General features: G+C 41.2%; 1 protein-coding gene across 26 annotated transcripts in view; it reads left to right on the forward strand.

Moving 5' to 3' along the window:
• The window catches only part of MAGI1 (membrane associated guanylate kinase, WW and PDZ domain containing 1), a 522735-nt gene that overhangs the window by 495873 nt on the left and 9683 nt on the right, over window positions 1-17179 (forward strand). For 8 of the 26 annotated variants that reach the window (XM_044452073.1, XM_044452079.1, XM_044452076.1 and 5 more), the window contains 2 exons: window positions 1441-1737; window positions 8259-8462. In XM_044452073.1, coding sequence (XP_044308008.1) covers window positions 1441-1737; window positions 8259-8462 — 501 coding nt within the window. The remainder of the gene's footprint in view (window positions 1-1440; window positions 1738-8258; window positions 8463-17179) is intronic. The other 18 variants (XM_044452094.1, XM_044452093.1, XM_044452088.1 and 15 more) reach the window with 7 other exon arrangements.

The following is a 17179-nucleotide window of genomic DNA, read 5'->3' on the forward strand; positions in this document are numbered from 1 at the left end:
AATGTACAGGGAATGATGGGTGATATAATATAACATAACACAGTCCCATGTCAGTATCCTCCCTCCGAACAGTTAAATTGCATGGGACCATGCTGGTCCCCAATCATTTCCCTTGGCACCAGGGATGGTGGAGACCCACCAATGTGTATGTTTCTGTCAAGGTAGATTAGCCTTCCTTACAAGTATGTCCCTAGCCTGGCATGTGCATTCTGTATTGCAAAATACTTAGACAAAATCATTAAGACAAATTGAGAAAGTCATTCTATATTTTTGTCAGAAACATTTATAAACAGGGACAGACTGGCTTCAAGTTTCTCACCTCCATATCTTTTCTGAAAATCCAGCTAAAGCATTTTTTTCTAATGACTTCATGTATTTTAATGGATTCCTAAATAGTAACACAAAAAACTTGCATCAGAGAATGGACCATAACAACCTGGTTTGCAAAACATGGCAGGCCACCATAACCTAATTTACCTGTGGGTGCTGTTTTGTCATACCATCAGCAGCAGGTGCCATTTTTGCCCAACACCCACAGACACCTGACTTGTCATGAACTGTTATTTCATGTGAACCCAGGCAGCAAGGTTTTTTTTTCTTTAGACAACTTTCAAATAAGCCATGGTTTGTGTTAGGGTTATTTGAGGTTTAGATAACCCTGAAACAGTCCCCTCCAGTTGGGTTTGCACAATGTGGCATGCTGCATCTAGTGTGGTGTTTGCAGGTGCCTGGCATTATATGGCAAACCCCACTGGTAAATTGATCCACAGTGCACTGTCATGACATGTGAATGATCCCAGTGTGCCATTTCTTAACTGAATCCTGTGTTATGAGTATATTTATTAGCAGCAATAGTTGCCTATAGTCAATTGTACCCCCCCCAAAAAAAAGAACACAAGTAATGGAAACAAAAATCAAGATAATAGCATAAAAAGTGCAAATACAACTTTAAACCAGTATAAACATACCATAAATTCTTCTACTTAAACTGCAAAAAGAACAGAATAGATCTTATGCTAGGACTGAGTGAAAAGAACTCACAAAATAGATCTCTCTAGGAAGGAAACCCAGATGTGTGCCACCACTGAACTGGCCATGCTCAAGCCCTGGTTGATGGAACACAGGAAAACCTCGAGCATTGCTGAGATATGTATTCATAAGGTGGTCTTACAACAGCCTCCCCACAGCTGGATCCTTATGGATGTTTTCATCTGTAATTCCCATCATCCCTGGCCACTGAGGTTTAAGGGAATTGTTTAAAGCATCTGGAAGGACTCAGACAGGGGGAAACTGTCTTACAGAATATAGATGGTAAACTTTCTATGATCAGTTGACAGGAAAGTAGGCATTTTATTAAGTTAATGAGTTATTTTTTGTAATTTTATTGGGAGCCTGGGTGTCAGGTGAAGAGTGCTAATGAGGAATTGCATCTTTCCCAAGCAGTTCCAAAGGCAGAGAATGAAGTTCCCTCTCCAGCCTCATCTCACCACAGCAGCAACCAGCCTGCTTCTCTGACAGAGGAGAAACGCACCCCACAGGGCAGCCAGAACTCCCTCAATACGGTCAGTTCGGGCAGTGGCAGCACCAGTGGGATTGGCAGTGGAGGAGGTGGAGGCAGCGGAGTGGTCAGCACTGTGGTGCAACCCTATGATGTGGAGATACGCCGGGGAGAGAATGAGGGTTTCGGCTTTGTCATCGTGTCTTCCGTCAGCCGGCCAGAAGCTGGAACAACCTTTGGTAAGTCCTGAATATTCTTAGGAGGAGCCTGATGACTTGCCCTTATCTATATAACCCCTGGTGGTATTTTACCCTCCTAAGGAAGGAAATAATTGGATATGCTGTTAATTGGGCTGGGTTTTCTTCAGCTTATCTATGGTGCCGTACCTCACAAGCAACCCTGTATTAACCATCCACCCACACAGAGCCAAGAAAAAAGGCAGCTACCCTTGTTTTACAGCTCTTTTTGTAAAAAGAGACTAAGCTGACATTCTGTACAATAAGAGTGGGAATTAAATGTGGATAAACAGGGATTACAATTCATGAAAGTGCCCATATTCTATTTAATTAATATATTTGATTGGAAAGTCAAGCTTTGGGAGATGTTTGCCTCCCAGGTCTTGTTAAGAGCTAAGTTAGAGTTGTTTTTGCTTTAAAAAAGCAGGCTGACATTTTCAACTGTGAATGGTAGATGTTATTTATGACAGTTCCTTCATGTAAGGGCAGCAGTGGAAAAGGTTGTTCCTCATTGGACCTTCTCTAGAGAGAGAACAGAGCCTGTAGGGCTGTGTATAAAACCAGAGTAGACAACCTTTTTGCCTGTGGGCAAGGTTGAAAATTTGAGAAACTGTCCTAGATACAACCATAAAATGGCTGCTATGGATGGACATGACTAATAGCAAAGGACAAGTCACCAGTCCAGAGGCATTCATTGAAAACTGTAGTGGCCAATGCTAGAGGCTTATGCTTCACATTGAAGGAATCAAAGTTGCCAGTGTGAGATTTTATATAAAAAATATTTAAATAAAAATTGAGAAGAATGAGGCATCTCCATAAGTATCAAGGAGAGTGTATGGGGGCACATTAGTGCCCACAGGTACCTCATTGCATAGCCCTAGCTTAAAGCAAAGTTCTTTTGTAGCTAGTGGCTTTCCCAGGACCAGGAGAGGAGAGATCTTCGGAACCAAGTATGTTTAACACTATACATTTTGAATGTCTGTGTTTTAAACAAAGAAGCCCTTTCATTCCAAAAATTAAAATATTTCTATATTAATTTGTCTGACCTAAGAGATGCATTCCTGTTCTTAGTGGCCCCGTTAAGCAAAGTAGACAGACACTGAGATAGGCAGGGGAAATCACTGCATTATTAGCAGCTGCAGTGATATTAGATTTGAATTCTTCTTTCATGACCACTGTAGTATTTCCACTGTCTCTAGCATCAGCCTTCCTGAAAAGCTGGGAAGTGCCATTTATTCCAGGATCTGGCAGCCAATCATCGCATATGGCAGTCCAGATAAGGAATGGCTCCTACCACCCAATTTAGCATTTTCCCATGCAAGCACTCCATCTGGCCAACATCATATTTAAGAAGTTCTTAGCCCGCAGACTATCCTATGTGGTTTGCCTGCTAGCAGTCTGTGTTCCTAGTGGTTCTGTGCTGACATGAAAATCCTGGATGGTGCAGTGCCAGTGCCTGGGGTAGGCACCTTTTTAAGCATGACACCACCCATGTGGAAAGCTTGCATGGGTAAGTGCTTTGTCCATGACTGCCTTCTCATTAACATCAGGATGCAGCCTTGTCCTTCCAGCTGTGGATTGTAGATATGAGGCGTGCAGCAGGTTCTTTCAATTCAGAATTGGCCTCATCTGAATTAACCCATGTCTCCCTCAGCTATGCTCTTTTCCTCCAGTTGTCTTTGGCACAAGGACAGAACAAAGAGACAGAATAAGAGTAAGGCCAACCCAGAGAAAGAAGTATCAGGAAGGCTTCATAGTGCTGCGGTTTTCAGATCTGGTCTGAAACCTGAATCTACATACAGCAGCTGCGCTTGTCAGTGTGGTGCTGCAGAGGAGCTTTGTCCCCTCAGATACCAGCCTTGGAATTGTCTCTATCATAAACCTTTTATATTCAAACATGACTTGTTTCATTGCATAGCTTACCCAGCTGTGGATAAGCAAGCCACCGATGTCTCATTTTCCAGGTTCATGTTCATAATATTAAGATAGGCTGCTGCTCTTTATTAGAGCAGGGGGTTCTGAACTACTTTTGCCAAGTGTTGTGGGCAAATTCAGAAGAGCGGAAATATTTGCACTCTCTGACTCATCCACCCCAAAGAAGAAAAGATGCAGTTGGAATGCCATGTGATAGCCACTCAGTCTTCAAAGGATCTCCTTGATCAGCTCTACTAGCTAATTAAGAGGCCATAATTAAAGACAAGATAATGAGCCAAAACAACTAAACTAGGCTAGCTAGGCAAAATGCTCCACGTTAGTAGCAATTATTAGGTATAGGGGGCCACCATAAAGAAAACCCCCTTCCCCTAATAGTTAACACATACTTTTCCTCTTAAAGCTTAATGGAAGGAAGTAACATGAGAAGCATCTCTTAAATATGAATATTCTGATGTGTTTACCTGTCCAATCCAATTGGCTTATCAATCGTGATTATGTTTATTTCCAAAGTCTCTTGAGAGAGCAACTGTTTAGAGCTAGAAAAATGAGCTTAAATGAAAGCAAATGTATGTCTTAACTTTGGATTTCCCCCATCCCCACCCTGCTCCCATGAAAACATTTCTCCCCCACATTCTGCATGAGATGCTTACCCTTAGCTACACAGTATTTGCCTCACACCTCCAGGGGTGTGGGTGGGTGAGTTCAGTATTTTTTGTCCATAGTATGTAAGGATGGACCAAGCTAGGTCAAAGTTGGCTTCTTTGTTATTCTGGGGGAGGGGAGTATTCATTAAGCACACTGGTTATGCTTAGAAATCATACAAGAGAAGCTCTTCCCATGTGAGTTAGCCAGTTATGTGTAGGAGTGGGGCACACTTCGCATTATAAGTTGTATAATAACCACTCAGTCCCATTGCCTTCTGGTAGTCCGTGGGCATTTGCTCATATGATCCTTTAACTCATCCTTCATTGTGATCTTTCTGGTACTAGCACAAAATAGGCATATTTCTAAAACTACTAATAAAAATTCAGTGCAAGCATATCTTTGGATGAATGGATTAGTATTCTTTCCACCCACATGTGAATGATACAAATGTTGTAGCTATAGCCTCATGAACAGTTATTATTTCAGTTGTACCCATCTGAATTCCTTCCTCTACTTATCTTGTAGAGCTCTGAGGCCATATGTATGAACATGGACACCAAGTGCCATGATAATTATGTGGTGTCAAATCACAGCAAATTTTGTTTTTAAAGGGGCAGATTTAATGTCATTTTGTTGGAAATCAGATTCATAAATTGAAGTAGAAATTGGAAGTCAAAATAAATGACAGATCAAAGAAATTGCCTAAACCCAAGAACACCAATAGGCTAGAATGACCAAAAGAAAAGCTGAGAAGGAATTCAAAGCAATCAATGACCTGGACTGAGATGAAGCAACAGAAAGGACAGAATCTTGAGATATACAAGATATCACATTCTCTGCCCTCTTAGAGGCACTCCTCATTTCCACATTCTGTAAATAGCTAAGAGTAAAGAATAGCTTGTACTTCACTTACTGAAGTCTATTAAATAATGCACCTCTTTAGATTAGGTTATAAAGTAAGCAACTTTCTTTCTTTCTGAAGAGAAAAGGATTAACACTTTTAAAATATAAGACAAGATAAAAGCACTACACAGTCCCCACTGCCACCCTGCCTCTACCAATTCTACTTTAATATAATGCTTAATAGCACACTACAAAATCTTCCACAAAGCCATGTAGGAAGTGTCATACTGGGCTGGTATACATGATTAAACATCCCACAATCACTATAGCTGGGGTACACTGTTCAGTTGTGTGGACCAGCCAGTGCATTTAAGCCATGGTGAGCTGTGGCGTGTGGGGGTGCCCATTTGAAATATTCAGTACCCGACTTGTGGTGTGATGTTGTGTCTGTGCATTATGCAAGAGTTGAACAACTCGCACACAGCCCATGGTCTGCCTGTTGTTGGGTTATGCAAGGATTGCCAAACCACCACCCCATAGCCCGCGGTACCTGGGTTTTCACAACATGACAACCTGTGACCATGCTTTGAATATGAAAATCCTGCCCAGCATGTGCTGCACCTGCTTCTTTTGATTAGGTGAACCAAGTCATTGGCAGCACCCACCAAGATTGAACTGAGTTCATCTCCTGTATTTGTCTCTTGATTTTTGTTAGAGTTGTCTGTCGTTCAATAACCCCCAAATTTGTGGATCAGTTCTGTGATACAGAAAAGTGTAATTTTTGTCCAGTAGTACACTATCAAAATATAAAGAGTGAATTGATACCCTTATCAATTGGGTACCCTGTGGGCAGGTTTGCATTTCACACTAATCCATTGTGCTTTATTGTTTCGTGACCCACACAGTCTATACCTGACAAATGATGGGTTTTACCATGGGTTGTTCTTCCTTTCCTTTCCTTTTAGCCCTCCTGGGGACACCACAGCTACACCCATTTGTCTCCACCTCCCTGTCATGTTTGCATGCCATTTTTTTCTTGCTGTGGTTTCCCCCAACTCTTTTTGGGAGGCTGAAGTGGTCCATTGGAGGGGCTATCACTGGTTGTCTGCTGTTTAAAAATAACAATTGCACACCAAATATGTGCATTGTTTTAAAATCTAATTTGATTAGTCCAAAATAGGAAGTCACACTTCAGCAGTGTCTGTGATGGGGGTCTGCTGCCAAGTGCTTTCAAAATGCAGCAGGTACCTACCCCAGACATTGGCCCAGAGAGGTTCCAAATAGTATTTTTTTTCCCATGTTGCTTTTTCCTGATAGCTGTCAAAAGGTTTGCTGTCAAGGGAAAGCAAAGCTGTGAAAGCCCTTTAGTTGCAAAAACAAGGTGGCAAGATTTACACACTGTTGAGTTTTTCTCAGAGCTTTTTCTCTCTTTTTGCTTTGACTATCATCAGGGCACTGCACTTTTTGCTCTTTCCTGGCAGCATAAGTGAGATCAACAAGTGCAAAAAGGACTTTTTTTCCTGTTCTTGCCAGTTGCCTCACTTACCACTTCTACTTTCCATGGCAAGATCAGTCACCTGGATTTGGACAATGCAACAACCCATCATGGGCAAAAGAAACCCAACAAGAGTTCATGAGTTCTCACCCACCATACCACCATAGACAAAATAGTCCAAGTCTGGATGATGCAGCAACCCACTGTAACCAATTGCCATTAAGCTTAACCATGAAGACATGAGAGGGAGATACTGGGCTGAGAGTGAATATAATAGCATGACCTTATGGTGAGGTTGAATTAAAAATGGGACATTTTGAGAGACAATGGTAGAGAACTTTCATGCTTCCTGGTTTTCAGTGAGGTGAAAATTAACATTAATTTTGGAATTAGTGGGAACTAGTTAGAATAGGCATTGCATTGCAGTGGATCATGCTAATGATGATGAAGCTGATCATCTACAGATTTACACTACAACAACTAATAAGACCTGTATAAGCCCTCCTTCACCACTGCATTGCCTGGCAGTCAGCTGGATTCAGTGAAATGCTGGGTATCTAATCCTTAATCATGTTAAGAGTCCAAGTAGCCACCACTGTGATCCTTCCTGATCATATGTGGCTGCAACAACAAAAAAAAATGACTAGGAAGTAATTAACCTTGCAAGAAAATAAATACATTCATCCCAGATTACTTGCTGTTTTTCTCTTTCAGACTCTAAGTCTAATCAGGAATACCTGGAAATAAGTTTTATGAAAGCAGAATTGGCAAATGTGTAGTTAAATTATTGGGTTGTTATTTAGAGCTGTTTGGGTTAGTCTGTGGGCCTTCCTGTCTATGTATACCAAGATCACAACAAGGGAAGAGTTATGAGATGGTCCAGATCTAGAAGATCATGCATTCCAGTCCTGCCCCATCTTTATCTTCTCCTTGCCTCAAATAGTTCTTTTGCCCACCATAGAAGAACAAGGAAACCCAGATCCCTGCTGCTTTACCCATGCTGTGTTCATTTTATAAGATGAATTGCTATGAGTTAAAGAAATTCAAACAAAACTCTTATTCCTTGTTAGACATAGAATGATTATCTTTCCAAATGGAGAAAGAACAAAACATTGGCAGAAGCTTTAGCAGCCACTGGCTGAGAGGAAGATGAGAAGATATTATCAACTGAGGAAAGTAAAAAAAGGTGGCATTTAATTCCAGCAGTTTCAAGTTTGCAACTAAAATCCTCTCTTATTTTGGGGACTGTTGAGCAAAGCTGGAACCCATCAAAAGATGCCATTCTCAACAATATAATGGACATGTGTGTGTGCGCGCACATGCACAATGAGATTACTGAACAAGATGTAGGTAATGCCAGTTAGCAAGTTCTACTTTGCCCTCACAGAGTTGATTGCCAATGTTTTGAACACTGGCAGCAAAGCTATCCTTTAATAACTTTTGCTTGGTGCATTAATTAATTAACCCTTAACCTTCTCTTTCCCTTTTCAACCCTTTTTCTCCTTTCCCCCTTCACCATGTTCCCAACGTATATAAACATTTTTTTAAAAAAAATTGCACACACGCAAACAAAAAACAAAACAAAACCCAATTATCAAAACAAAAGCAGGCAATGCATGTGTGGCCATGCCTCACAAAATAGGTCGGATTATTGAGGGAAGCCCAGCAGACCGCTGCGGGAAGCTGAAAGTGGGGGACCGGATATTGGCCGTTAATGGATGCTCCATCACCAACAAATCACATTCGGACATCGTCAACCTAATTAAAGAAGCAGGAAATATGGTTACTCTGCGCATTATTCCAGGGGATGGTAAAGTATATATTCTCTCTTTCCTTCTTTTTCTCCCTCTCCTTTCCCTCATACATAGTTATTGCTTTTTATGGGCCTTGGACTTGCCCGGAGTTACTCCAGACTTTGAGTATGACTTCTGAGCAATTATAAAGCCTTGGGCTATTTTGAAGGAAGTTTTGAAGGTATTTCATTCTTTAGAAATACCACTGAGGATGGGTTGGGAAAGGGATGCTACCTGTATGGAAAAAAGGTAGGCTTTGATCCCACAAGAGTGTGTATGTTTCTCTGTGTGGCTGCTGAGTACAGAAATTATCAACTTAATGAAACTGGAGGTGCACGCTGGATTTCCGATTCCACCCACTCATCTTTTTCTTTCTGCCTAGAGTTATGTCATCAGGAATATGTAAGACGCCCAGGTGCTTTGATATTAGGTGACCACATATGTTCCAAATAGTTACCCCCAAAGTACAACAAATTTATCTGTGCATAACTGAGCCATGTAAACCCCTGGAGTTCCTCCAGTGTGCCATGTGGGCTCTGCCATTTAATCAGTTTTTTGAGTGATTATCAATGATTACAAATATTTGAATTTAACATTGCAGCATTTCCACAACCCATTTAACTTGGTACAGCACTGTGCATTTTGGAAACCTAAACTTAAAAAAAACCAAACCCCCCCCCCCCACACACTTTCACTTTGATTGTTGTAAACCCTCCCAGAGAGCTCCAGCTAAGGGACAGTATAGAAATGAAAAATTATAATAATAATGTTGATAGTAGTCCTCATGGTTGCGTGATCAGAAGGTGAGAAGTGCTTATAGATTATGCACAGACAGTATTGGTTGAAGCTCAAAAGTGGAAGGGGGGTGTCTTGCATTCCTAGCCTGCTTCTTCTTCTTCTTTTTTTCACACAGTGGGATGTCAGGAACTATGTGTAGTTCACTCAGGACCACTGCCCCTTTTCCAGCTTTTAGCTTTCTGACTATGTTAAATGTTTATCTGCTCTTCATTTGTCTCTGCATCCCTTCTCTGTATGTCTAATTTGTTAGCTTAACTCGTGGAAGCAAAATGCCATGCAAAAATAGTGGGTGTTAGAGGGATATTATATTTTGTGTGTAGGTAACATAGCCTTGCATTGCTTTTGACACAAAGCCCAAATGACTGGAAGGAACTGTTATTTCTCCTGCACCATGGTCAGGATCAGCTGGGAAAGTACCAGATCTGAAGTCAGTGGGGCCCTGCTGCAGTCACAATTGTGTATATCCTTTCATTCCTGTTTGCAGATTTAACACACTATGACTAAATCTTACCTAATGTCCATCTTGTATGTTCTGAATCTGCTTTTGTTCTTTAGGAATGGTTGCGTGTTCAGTGGGGGGAATATTTGGTCCTCATCCTTTGCCTTTAACTATGTATAATCTGAACATTTTATGTGTGCAAAGGAAGGCTGGGAAGCAAAAGGGATAAGCACATGGCCATATTTTAAGCCTGCTGAAAAGAAGCTTTGTTTTTCTGTTCAGATCAAGGGAGACTTTAAAAGGCTTTTCTTTAGTTATGCTCCTGTTTTAGCTTCAGAAGCTTTTCCCAGATGGAGGATTTATTGTCCAAAGACTGAGTGCAGGGCAGAAAGGTTGCAAGGGGATGAGATAGCAGGATAGTATTTTCATTCAGTGAGTTCATTCATCAGATCTGAGATATCCTTTTTACTATTAGATTGCAGGTGATAGTTTAAAGTTTAAAACAATATTTTAAACTTTTAGACTTTTCTAATTGCAATTATTGCTGTTGTGAACTGTTTCAAGCTCTTTTTATAAAAGGTGAGATTTAAATGTGTTAAATAAAATAAATGAATAAAATAAATATGGGTATGATAAATGTTCTTTTTTAAGGAAGGTATTGCCCTTTTCTAAATTCTCATGCACCATAAAACATGATGCATGCTGTTCATTAAACCAAAGTGGGTAGACCTCAGGTCTGCAGGATCTACTTTTTTCTTTTTCTGCTAGTTTACATGGATAATAAATATTTGATACAATAAAAATAAGACCATTGTTGTTGTTAGTTGCAAAGTCGTGTCCAACTCATTGCGACCCCATGGACAACACTCCTCCAGGCCTTCCTGTCCTCCACCATCCCCCGCCCCGGAGTCCACTCAAGCTCACACCAACTGCTTCAGTGACTCCATCTAACCACCTCACTCTTGCCATCCCCTTCTTCTTTTCCCATCAATTGTTCCCAGCATTAGGATCTTCTCCAGGGAGTCCTTCCTTCTCATGAGGTGGCCAAAGTGAGTTTCATCTTACAAACAATAAAACATTAAAATGATACATGTTAAAAGGTCAGATTGAAAATATGTATCTCTACATCCTTTCTAAAAGCCAATCAGTTCTTGAGGGATCATTTTCAATAAATTGGAGACAACACAGAAGGAAGCCCTTGCAGATATGCCCATCAGAGAGACCATGGGGAGCACGGGAACCCTCAAAAGGGCTTCTTCTGCAATCTCAGTACTTGAGCAGGTTCATAGCAAGCAGTGCAGTCCCTTATATAGCCAGTTCTTAAGCCATTTAATGCTTTTAAAAGTTAAAACCAACACCCTGAATTCTGCCCAAAAGGCAGTAGACAGTCTGTTCAGGTCTTCTGAGACAGGTGCAATACGGTCCCAATACTGTGTACCAATTAATAGCCTAGATGCCATACTACAACATTGCAAATGTGGCCTGAAGCATGTGCTTGAACCCAGGCAGTTGTACTTAGCTGCTGCATCTTCCTTTTTTTCTCTCCAGAACAAGCACAGAGTCTCAGTATGGATAGGGTTGCCTGCAGAAAGAGAGAGAGGTGAAGCTGCTACCTATCTCCTCAAAGCAATATATAGCTTGGCCTTTGGAATTAAAGAATTCAGAACCCTGGCATAAATAATAAACAAATGCCACTGGGAAAAATACCAAAACACAGTTGTCTCTTTGTCTGTTTACCTCACTTGGAACAGTACTGGGGTAAAATTAGTTTGTTCCTTCTTCACCACTAGTACTTTTATAATGCATTGCAGATGAGAATGTATGGAATTTCCTTTTCCTCTGAATGCAAGTGCAACCACACAGCTGCTGAAAATATTCATAAATTATTGACCACATACTTATTTCTGATTTCTATTTCTAAGTGCATGAATGTCCTAATTTGTACCACCTTCTTCTGTGGAATAAATCAGCCTTGTCCATGGAGGAAAGCTGCACAGATTAGGGGAAATTGGTGCAAATCTCCTGTTCAAACACTGATTTGTGGAAGTGTCTCATTTGCACAGAGTGAGTGATACTTTGTGCGAATAAGGCACAAGACAAGCTGTGGGTGGCATTCAGAGAATCCTGGAAATCTTAAACAGAGCTAGTTCAGCCCTTCCTAGCTGCAGGAGTATATTAGATTGTGTGTGTGTGTGTTATGTTCTGTTGTTTACTGATGCAGAACAACTTCTATTGTAGCATGCATGTGAAATGAAAGATTTTGTTATTCAGCTTCTTCTGTGAACATAGTTAAACATTTCAAAACCCACGCTAGCTCCTGATGAATATACTTAAACTCATGCAAAGCAGATTGCAATGAACAGCTCTTGTAGCTTGTGGCTACCCTAAGAACCAGAATTTAATGGAACTGCAAGACTGGATTGTGGGAAGAAAGGTGGCTATGCAGAATACTTACGCCTTACCCAAAGACAGCCCCCTTTTGTCCAATTCCAGTTTAAAGATGAGATGATGATGAAATCATCATCATCATCTGTTGCGCATTTCTAGTAAGCGTGTGAATAGCAGACTGAGCGGGGAGGCTCACCAGTCCCTGACAGTACGCATCCATTTAATAAACCCACAGTGTCTTACTGTGTTATCCAAACACAGACAACATAATTTACCATGGTCAAGTCAAGAGAGCCCTTCAGTAGTACATTGAACTATTAGTTATTTTATATATATTAAAAAATTGCACATTCCTTGATTAATTATAGGTTTGGCAACCAGGGTCTTAGGCTTCCAGAGAAATCAGAATTTTTTTTTCTAAATTGCAATTTTAAAGGGATTTCATTAAAATATGCCAGAAACTCATAAGTTTTGCAAATATAGAACAATATAGGGATATTTAAAGCATAGATACAGTAGTACTTAAAATAATTCCACAGGCTTTCTGTTTCCTGAAACTATTCATCAAATGCATCATTTTCCTAGAAGTTTTCATTTTTCTAAATTCCAGTGTAAATCTTGTCTGTGAGGAATGGCACTGGGGCAAAGATAGCTTCTTTCAGTCCTGAAAGCTGTAGAGGCCATAAGAATATAATCTTGAAATATTTAGGGAAATGTTCAGAGACTTGAACTTACTAATATTTGGAAACAGCATGTCGTGCATCACGGAGCAGCTAGCTTGCCACTCCTAGGAGTGTTTGACTCTTTTTTTCGTGTGACCCTGTTTCTGTTGTAATGAGTCTTCATTTCATGGATGTTCTTCAGGGCTCACTATTTGAATATATCACATATTCATTGCAGAAACGCTGTCTCTGTGCTGAGCAAGCAGATATTTCAGGGAGAAGACTAGGCTTGAATCCTAGGCTTCCAAACTTTCCAGGTGGATGGAAGAAGCTGAAGCCTCCAGGCTTTTTATAGCAGTGGGAGGAGGCTGTTGTGCTCCTGCCCAGCCTTTGGGATGCCAGTTCACATCTGTTTGACCACTGTGTGATGCTGGAGTGGAATGTCCCTTGATTCAGCCGACTGGTTTATAAGTTCTTATATACGCAGGGTCCCTTTCCCCTACTCCTGTATTAGACTGTCTATGCTAACACATTGTTTCTTTGAACACATATATTGGTCTTCTGGACACTTGAAGAATAAGATTCAAAGCTATATTTTAGCCCCTTTGAGCATTTTTTTCTATGTGCTGTTGCTCAGCTTAATGTGCCACAAGCAATAGCAGAGAGAATGCTCCTGGCTGATCTTAACGAGCACAAGGGGACATAAGGAACACAAAACTGTTTAGCACTTTATAGGTCAATCGATACAGTACATCAGTGCAGAAGTGAACAGTGACTTCCTGTGTTTTGTTTGGGAAGCCTGCCAGCATAGTGTAAGACTGTATTCATAGGAAATATATTGACTTGTCAGTATGCACTCCACTAATAGCATTATAAATCAAATTATCATCATCAGTGTTGCCATTGCTTCTACAACATTTTTAGTGTAATGAGGACTTAAAATTCTTTATCCAGTTCACAATCCTGACCATTTTGCTAACTGGGTCACAAGCAGTCCTGTTTTACAGATGGCAGCATAGAGCAGTATGCAACTGTTTATTTTTATTTATTCATTTATTTTATTTCTATACTGCCCAATAGCCAAAGTTCTCTGTGTCACTTTGTTAGTGCAAATAGAAAGTAGGTTCTAAATATGTACAGGGGGAGATTTCATCTAAAATTATGTTTGTGCAAGGGCCATTGCACAAGCAGTTGTGCATTATCCTAGTTAAGCATAACCCATTGTGCACTGATTGTGCATTCCATTTGTGTAACCTGTTGTGTAACAGTTTGCACCTGTTATATAGCCAGTTGTACAAGCATTTACAAATTCCCCTTGTGAAACCCCTTGTGCAGTTGGTTGAACAGCTGGTTATGCAAGCAACATGGGCAACCTACTTGTGCAAAAGGAAGAATCAGCTGCATAGGACTATTTGATTTTGCAGAGTGACAATCTTGGATACAGTCCTAAGTCTGCAATCATATTCATATGTGTAACTGCTGGAGGAGGAGGATTTGCCCCAAATTGGACAGATTTCTGCCAGGTGTTTGGCAATGTTTCCCTGCCACAGCAGCTCCCTCCAATCTTGGGCCGTTTATTTAGTTTAGAACTATGTTTTGATATCATTTGCATGATTTTAGATGTCACACTTTGTAGGAATCAAGTACCATAAGTAATTTGGAAATAATTATTGTTCTCAACCTTCCGATGCCTGTGCTTTTGCCTAAAATGCCTGTGCCAGTTCTTTATTGGAACCATGTATTTCCATTATCATTGCCCATATTTAAAGACAGGTTGGAAGCATCAGCTGATACTTTATATGGGCACATTCACTGAATTTCATAGAGAATTCTTACCCAAATACTAGGTTCTTGTAAAACAGAAAATGTGTGTGAGTTTGAGGACTCATTTGTTACAAGGAGCTTCTTTATACTCTGTTGCTATGCTAGCTAATGACTGGTGGCTCAATTCACGAATGAACTCACTAACCTGGTGTGCATGATATGGTAGCCCATGTCAGGATGCTTGGAAGAGCAAGTGCATTGCCTGCAGCACGCCTACCACTTCCACCCACAAGCAACTCCTTTGTAAGTTGCTTAGAGTCTAAACAAGCCAGAGGTTTATTGTTTATTAAGCCATGGTTTATTGTTGGGTTAACCACTGGGTTGTTCAATCCCTGAGCTGCCCAGCAGTCCAGGTTATGTCACTACAAAGAAGCTGCTCAAGGATTGCTGATTAAAAGGGGAAGGGGCAGATGTGCAAGAGGTACTGTGTCATATCTCCTGATCACCTGCAACATTCCGTGGGGTTGTTTAACCCATGGGATTTTGCATTGTGCTGCCTAGCCCACTGAACAGTATTGTGTTTAAGGTTAGGGTTAGGGGCAGTGTATTTTTGATAGATTTATTCAAGCATGCAAGTGATATTGCAGTCTCAAAGTGATAATCAGGTCTGAAATGTTAGATTATGTGTTCTTTAGAATATAGCAACAAGGTTCTTTATTTTCTACATCTTTATCCCCCATTGTTCATTGCCCTTAAATCAAATTGACTGCAGGGACCTGATTATGTGATTTCATCAAATATAGCATAATACAACATTTGTGGCATGATGATGTCAAGGAAAGCTGTAAACGGTATAGGTCACTTCTGCTAATTAGACTGAATGGTGATGTGGGCGAATGAGATCAAAAATAGGTCAAGTTAAAAAAAAGTTATACTAAGAGGCTATAGCAGCTTGCAGGTCAAACAGATGGTGGATAGTATTGAAACAATGTGCATTTTTTCAAAACTTGGACTCCATGCTACTTTGAGAATATTTGCCTTGTTGGGAACAAATTTTTAGTTTCGGAAAACTGTTTCTGGATATTAGGACATGTAAGAGGTCCCTTTCACCCTTCCCCCTTCAAGTGGGCAAGATAATACTGGAGTACATTGTTATTGCTCATGCCTCCGTTCTAAAATCTTTAATAGTGAAAATGAAATATCTTTTGATTTGCCAGATAGATAATGTATTTCCTCTGCAACCATGAGGTCTATAATTTATTTTTAAAAGAGTAGTTAAAATTGGTGTGGGCCACACAGCAGTACCTTATGAGAGAAATTGAATTATAAAGGAAATGGTGAAAAGCAAAACAGCCCTAAATAGTATATTGGAATTTAAGTAGCATAGAAGCAGAGCAAATCAGAAGTTGCCCCCCAGGCCAACTAGTCTGACCCCCAGCTCCAGCCAGCTCTGCTCACGACATGCCCACCATGTGCATGTCTACCCTATCCTTGAACACCCTCACCGATGGGGCCTCAAGCACCTCCCATGGAAGCCCAGGACATCATCCAGGGTCTCAAGTTGACCTGGAGGTCAATAACATACCCCCACTGTCAGGTCCCTCTCCCTGTCAAAACCCCGTAGTTTCACCCAGACTCCCTCTACCAGATCCCCATCTGCGCTGCATTCTATCCCATCCTATCCCTGCATCCTATCCCTTCCCTGACACATAAACCTATTTTTCCACCCTTCTTTCCCTTCCTGTCCTTTCTAAACAGGTGGTACCCCTCTATATTTACATTCCAGTCTTGACTTTCATCCCACCAAGTTTCCGTGATTCCCACCAGGTCATACCCTCCTATTCTCAGGAGAGCTTCAAGCTCTTCCTGCTTATTACCCATTTTATTAATTGATCTATTTAGCAAGCTTCTATGCCGCCCCATTTGCCAAAGCCTCGGGGTGGCTCACAACAATAAATAAATACACAATTAACAATTATAAAACAATATAATTGGAGACGTCCTGGCCGAAGATATAAAATCAATAAATAATATTAACAATTAAAATGACGTTTAAATAAAAAGGTCTTGGCCTGGCGCCGAAAAGCAAATAACGATGGCGCCAGGCGGACCTTTCTGGGGAGCGCATTCCATAGATTGGGCACCACTGCAGAGAAAGCCCTCCTCCAGGTACTCACCCTCCTAATGTCCTTCACGAAGGGCCTCTGCCGCCGATCTCAAGGGGCGGGAGGGCTCCTAGCATTGGTGTACATGCACCTCAACTCCTTCCCACAGCTTCCTTTCTTTGGAATCACCAGCCTCCTCCTTCCTCCCATCCTCCCTGATACTGGCCCCCTCTTTGTAGGAGTCCTGTCATTTCCTGCAGTATTTCTAAAACCCTGGTCCCAGAGCCCTGATCCTCTCCCCACACTTGCCCAGTGCAGACAAGTTTCTGTGGGGCCTGAAACCACAACCCCCCACCCCGGCTCAGTTTAAAGTCTTCTGGACAAAGCTCACTCCTCCCTCAACCCTTTGTCTGGAGGGGGACTGCTCCCGGGAGGGCTGTAGAGCTCTTTTGGCCCTCAGGTACCTCACTTCTGCCTCTAGGAGGGTCACAAGCTTGCACAAAGGGCAAGTGTATCCTGCGTCTCCTGAAGGGTGAACATGTTGCAGCTGTCACAGCAGACTGCAACACCTGTCCGGT

This window comes from Varanus komodoensis, unplaced genomic scaffold, assembly GCF_004798865.1.
Source record: "Varanus komodoensis strain SLA01 unplaced genomic scaffold, ASM479886v1 scaffold6_4, whole genome shotgun sequence".
NCBI lineage: Eukaryota > Metazoa > Chordata > Lepidosauria > Squamata > Varanidae > Varanus > Varanus komodoensis.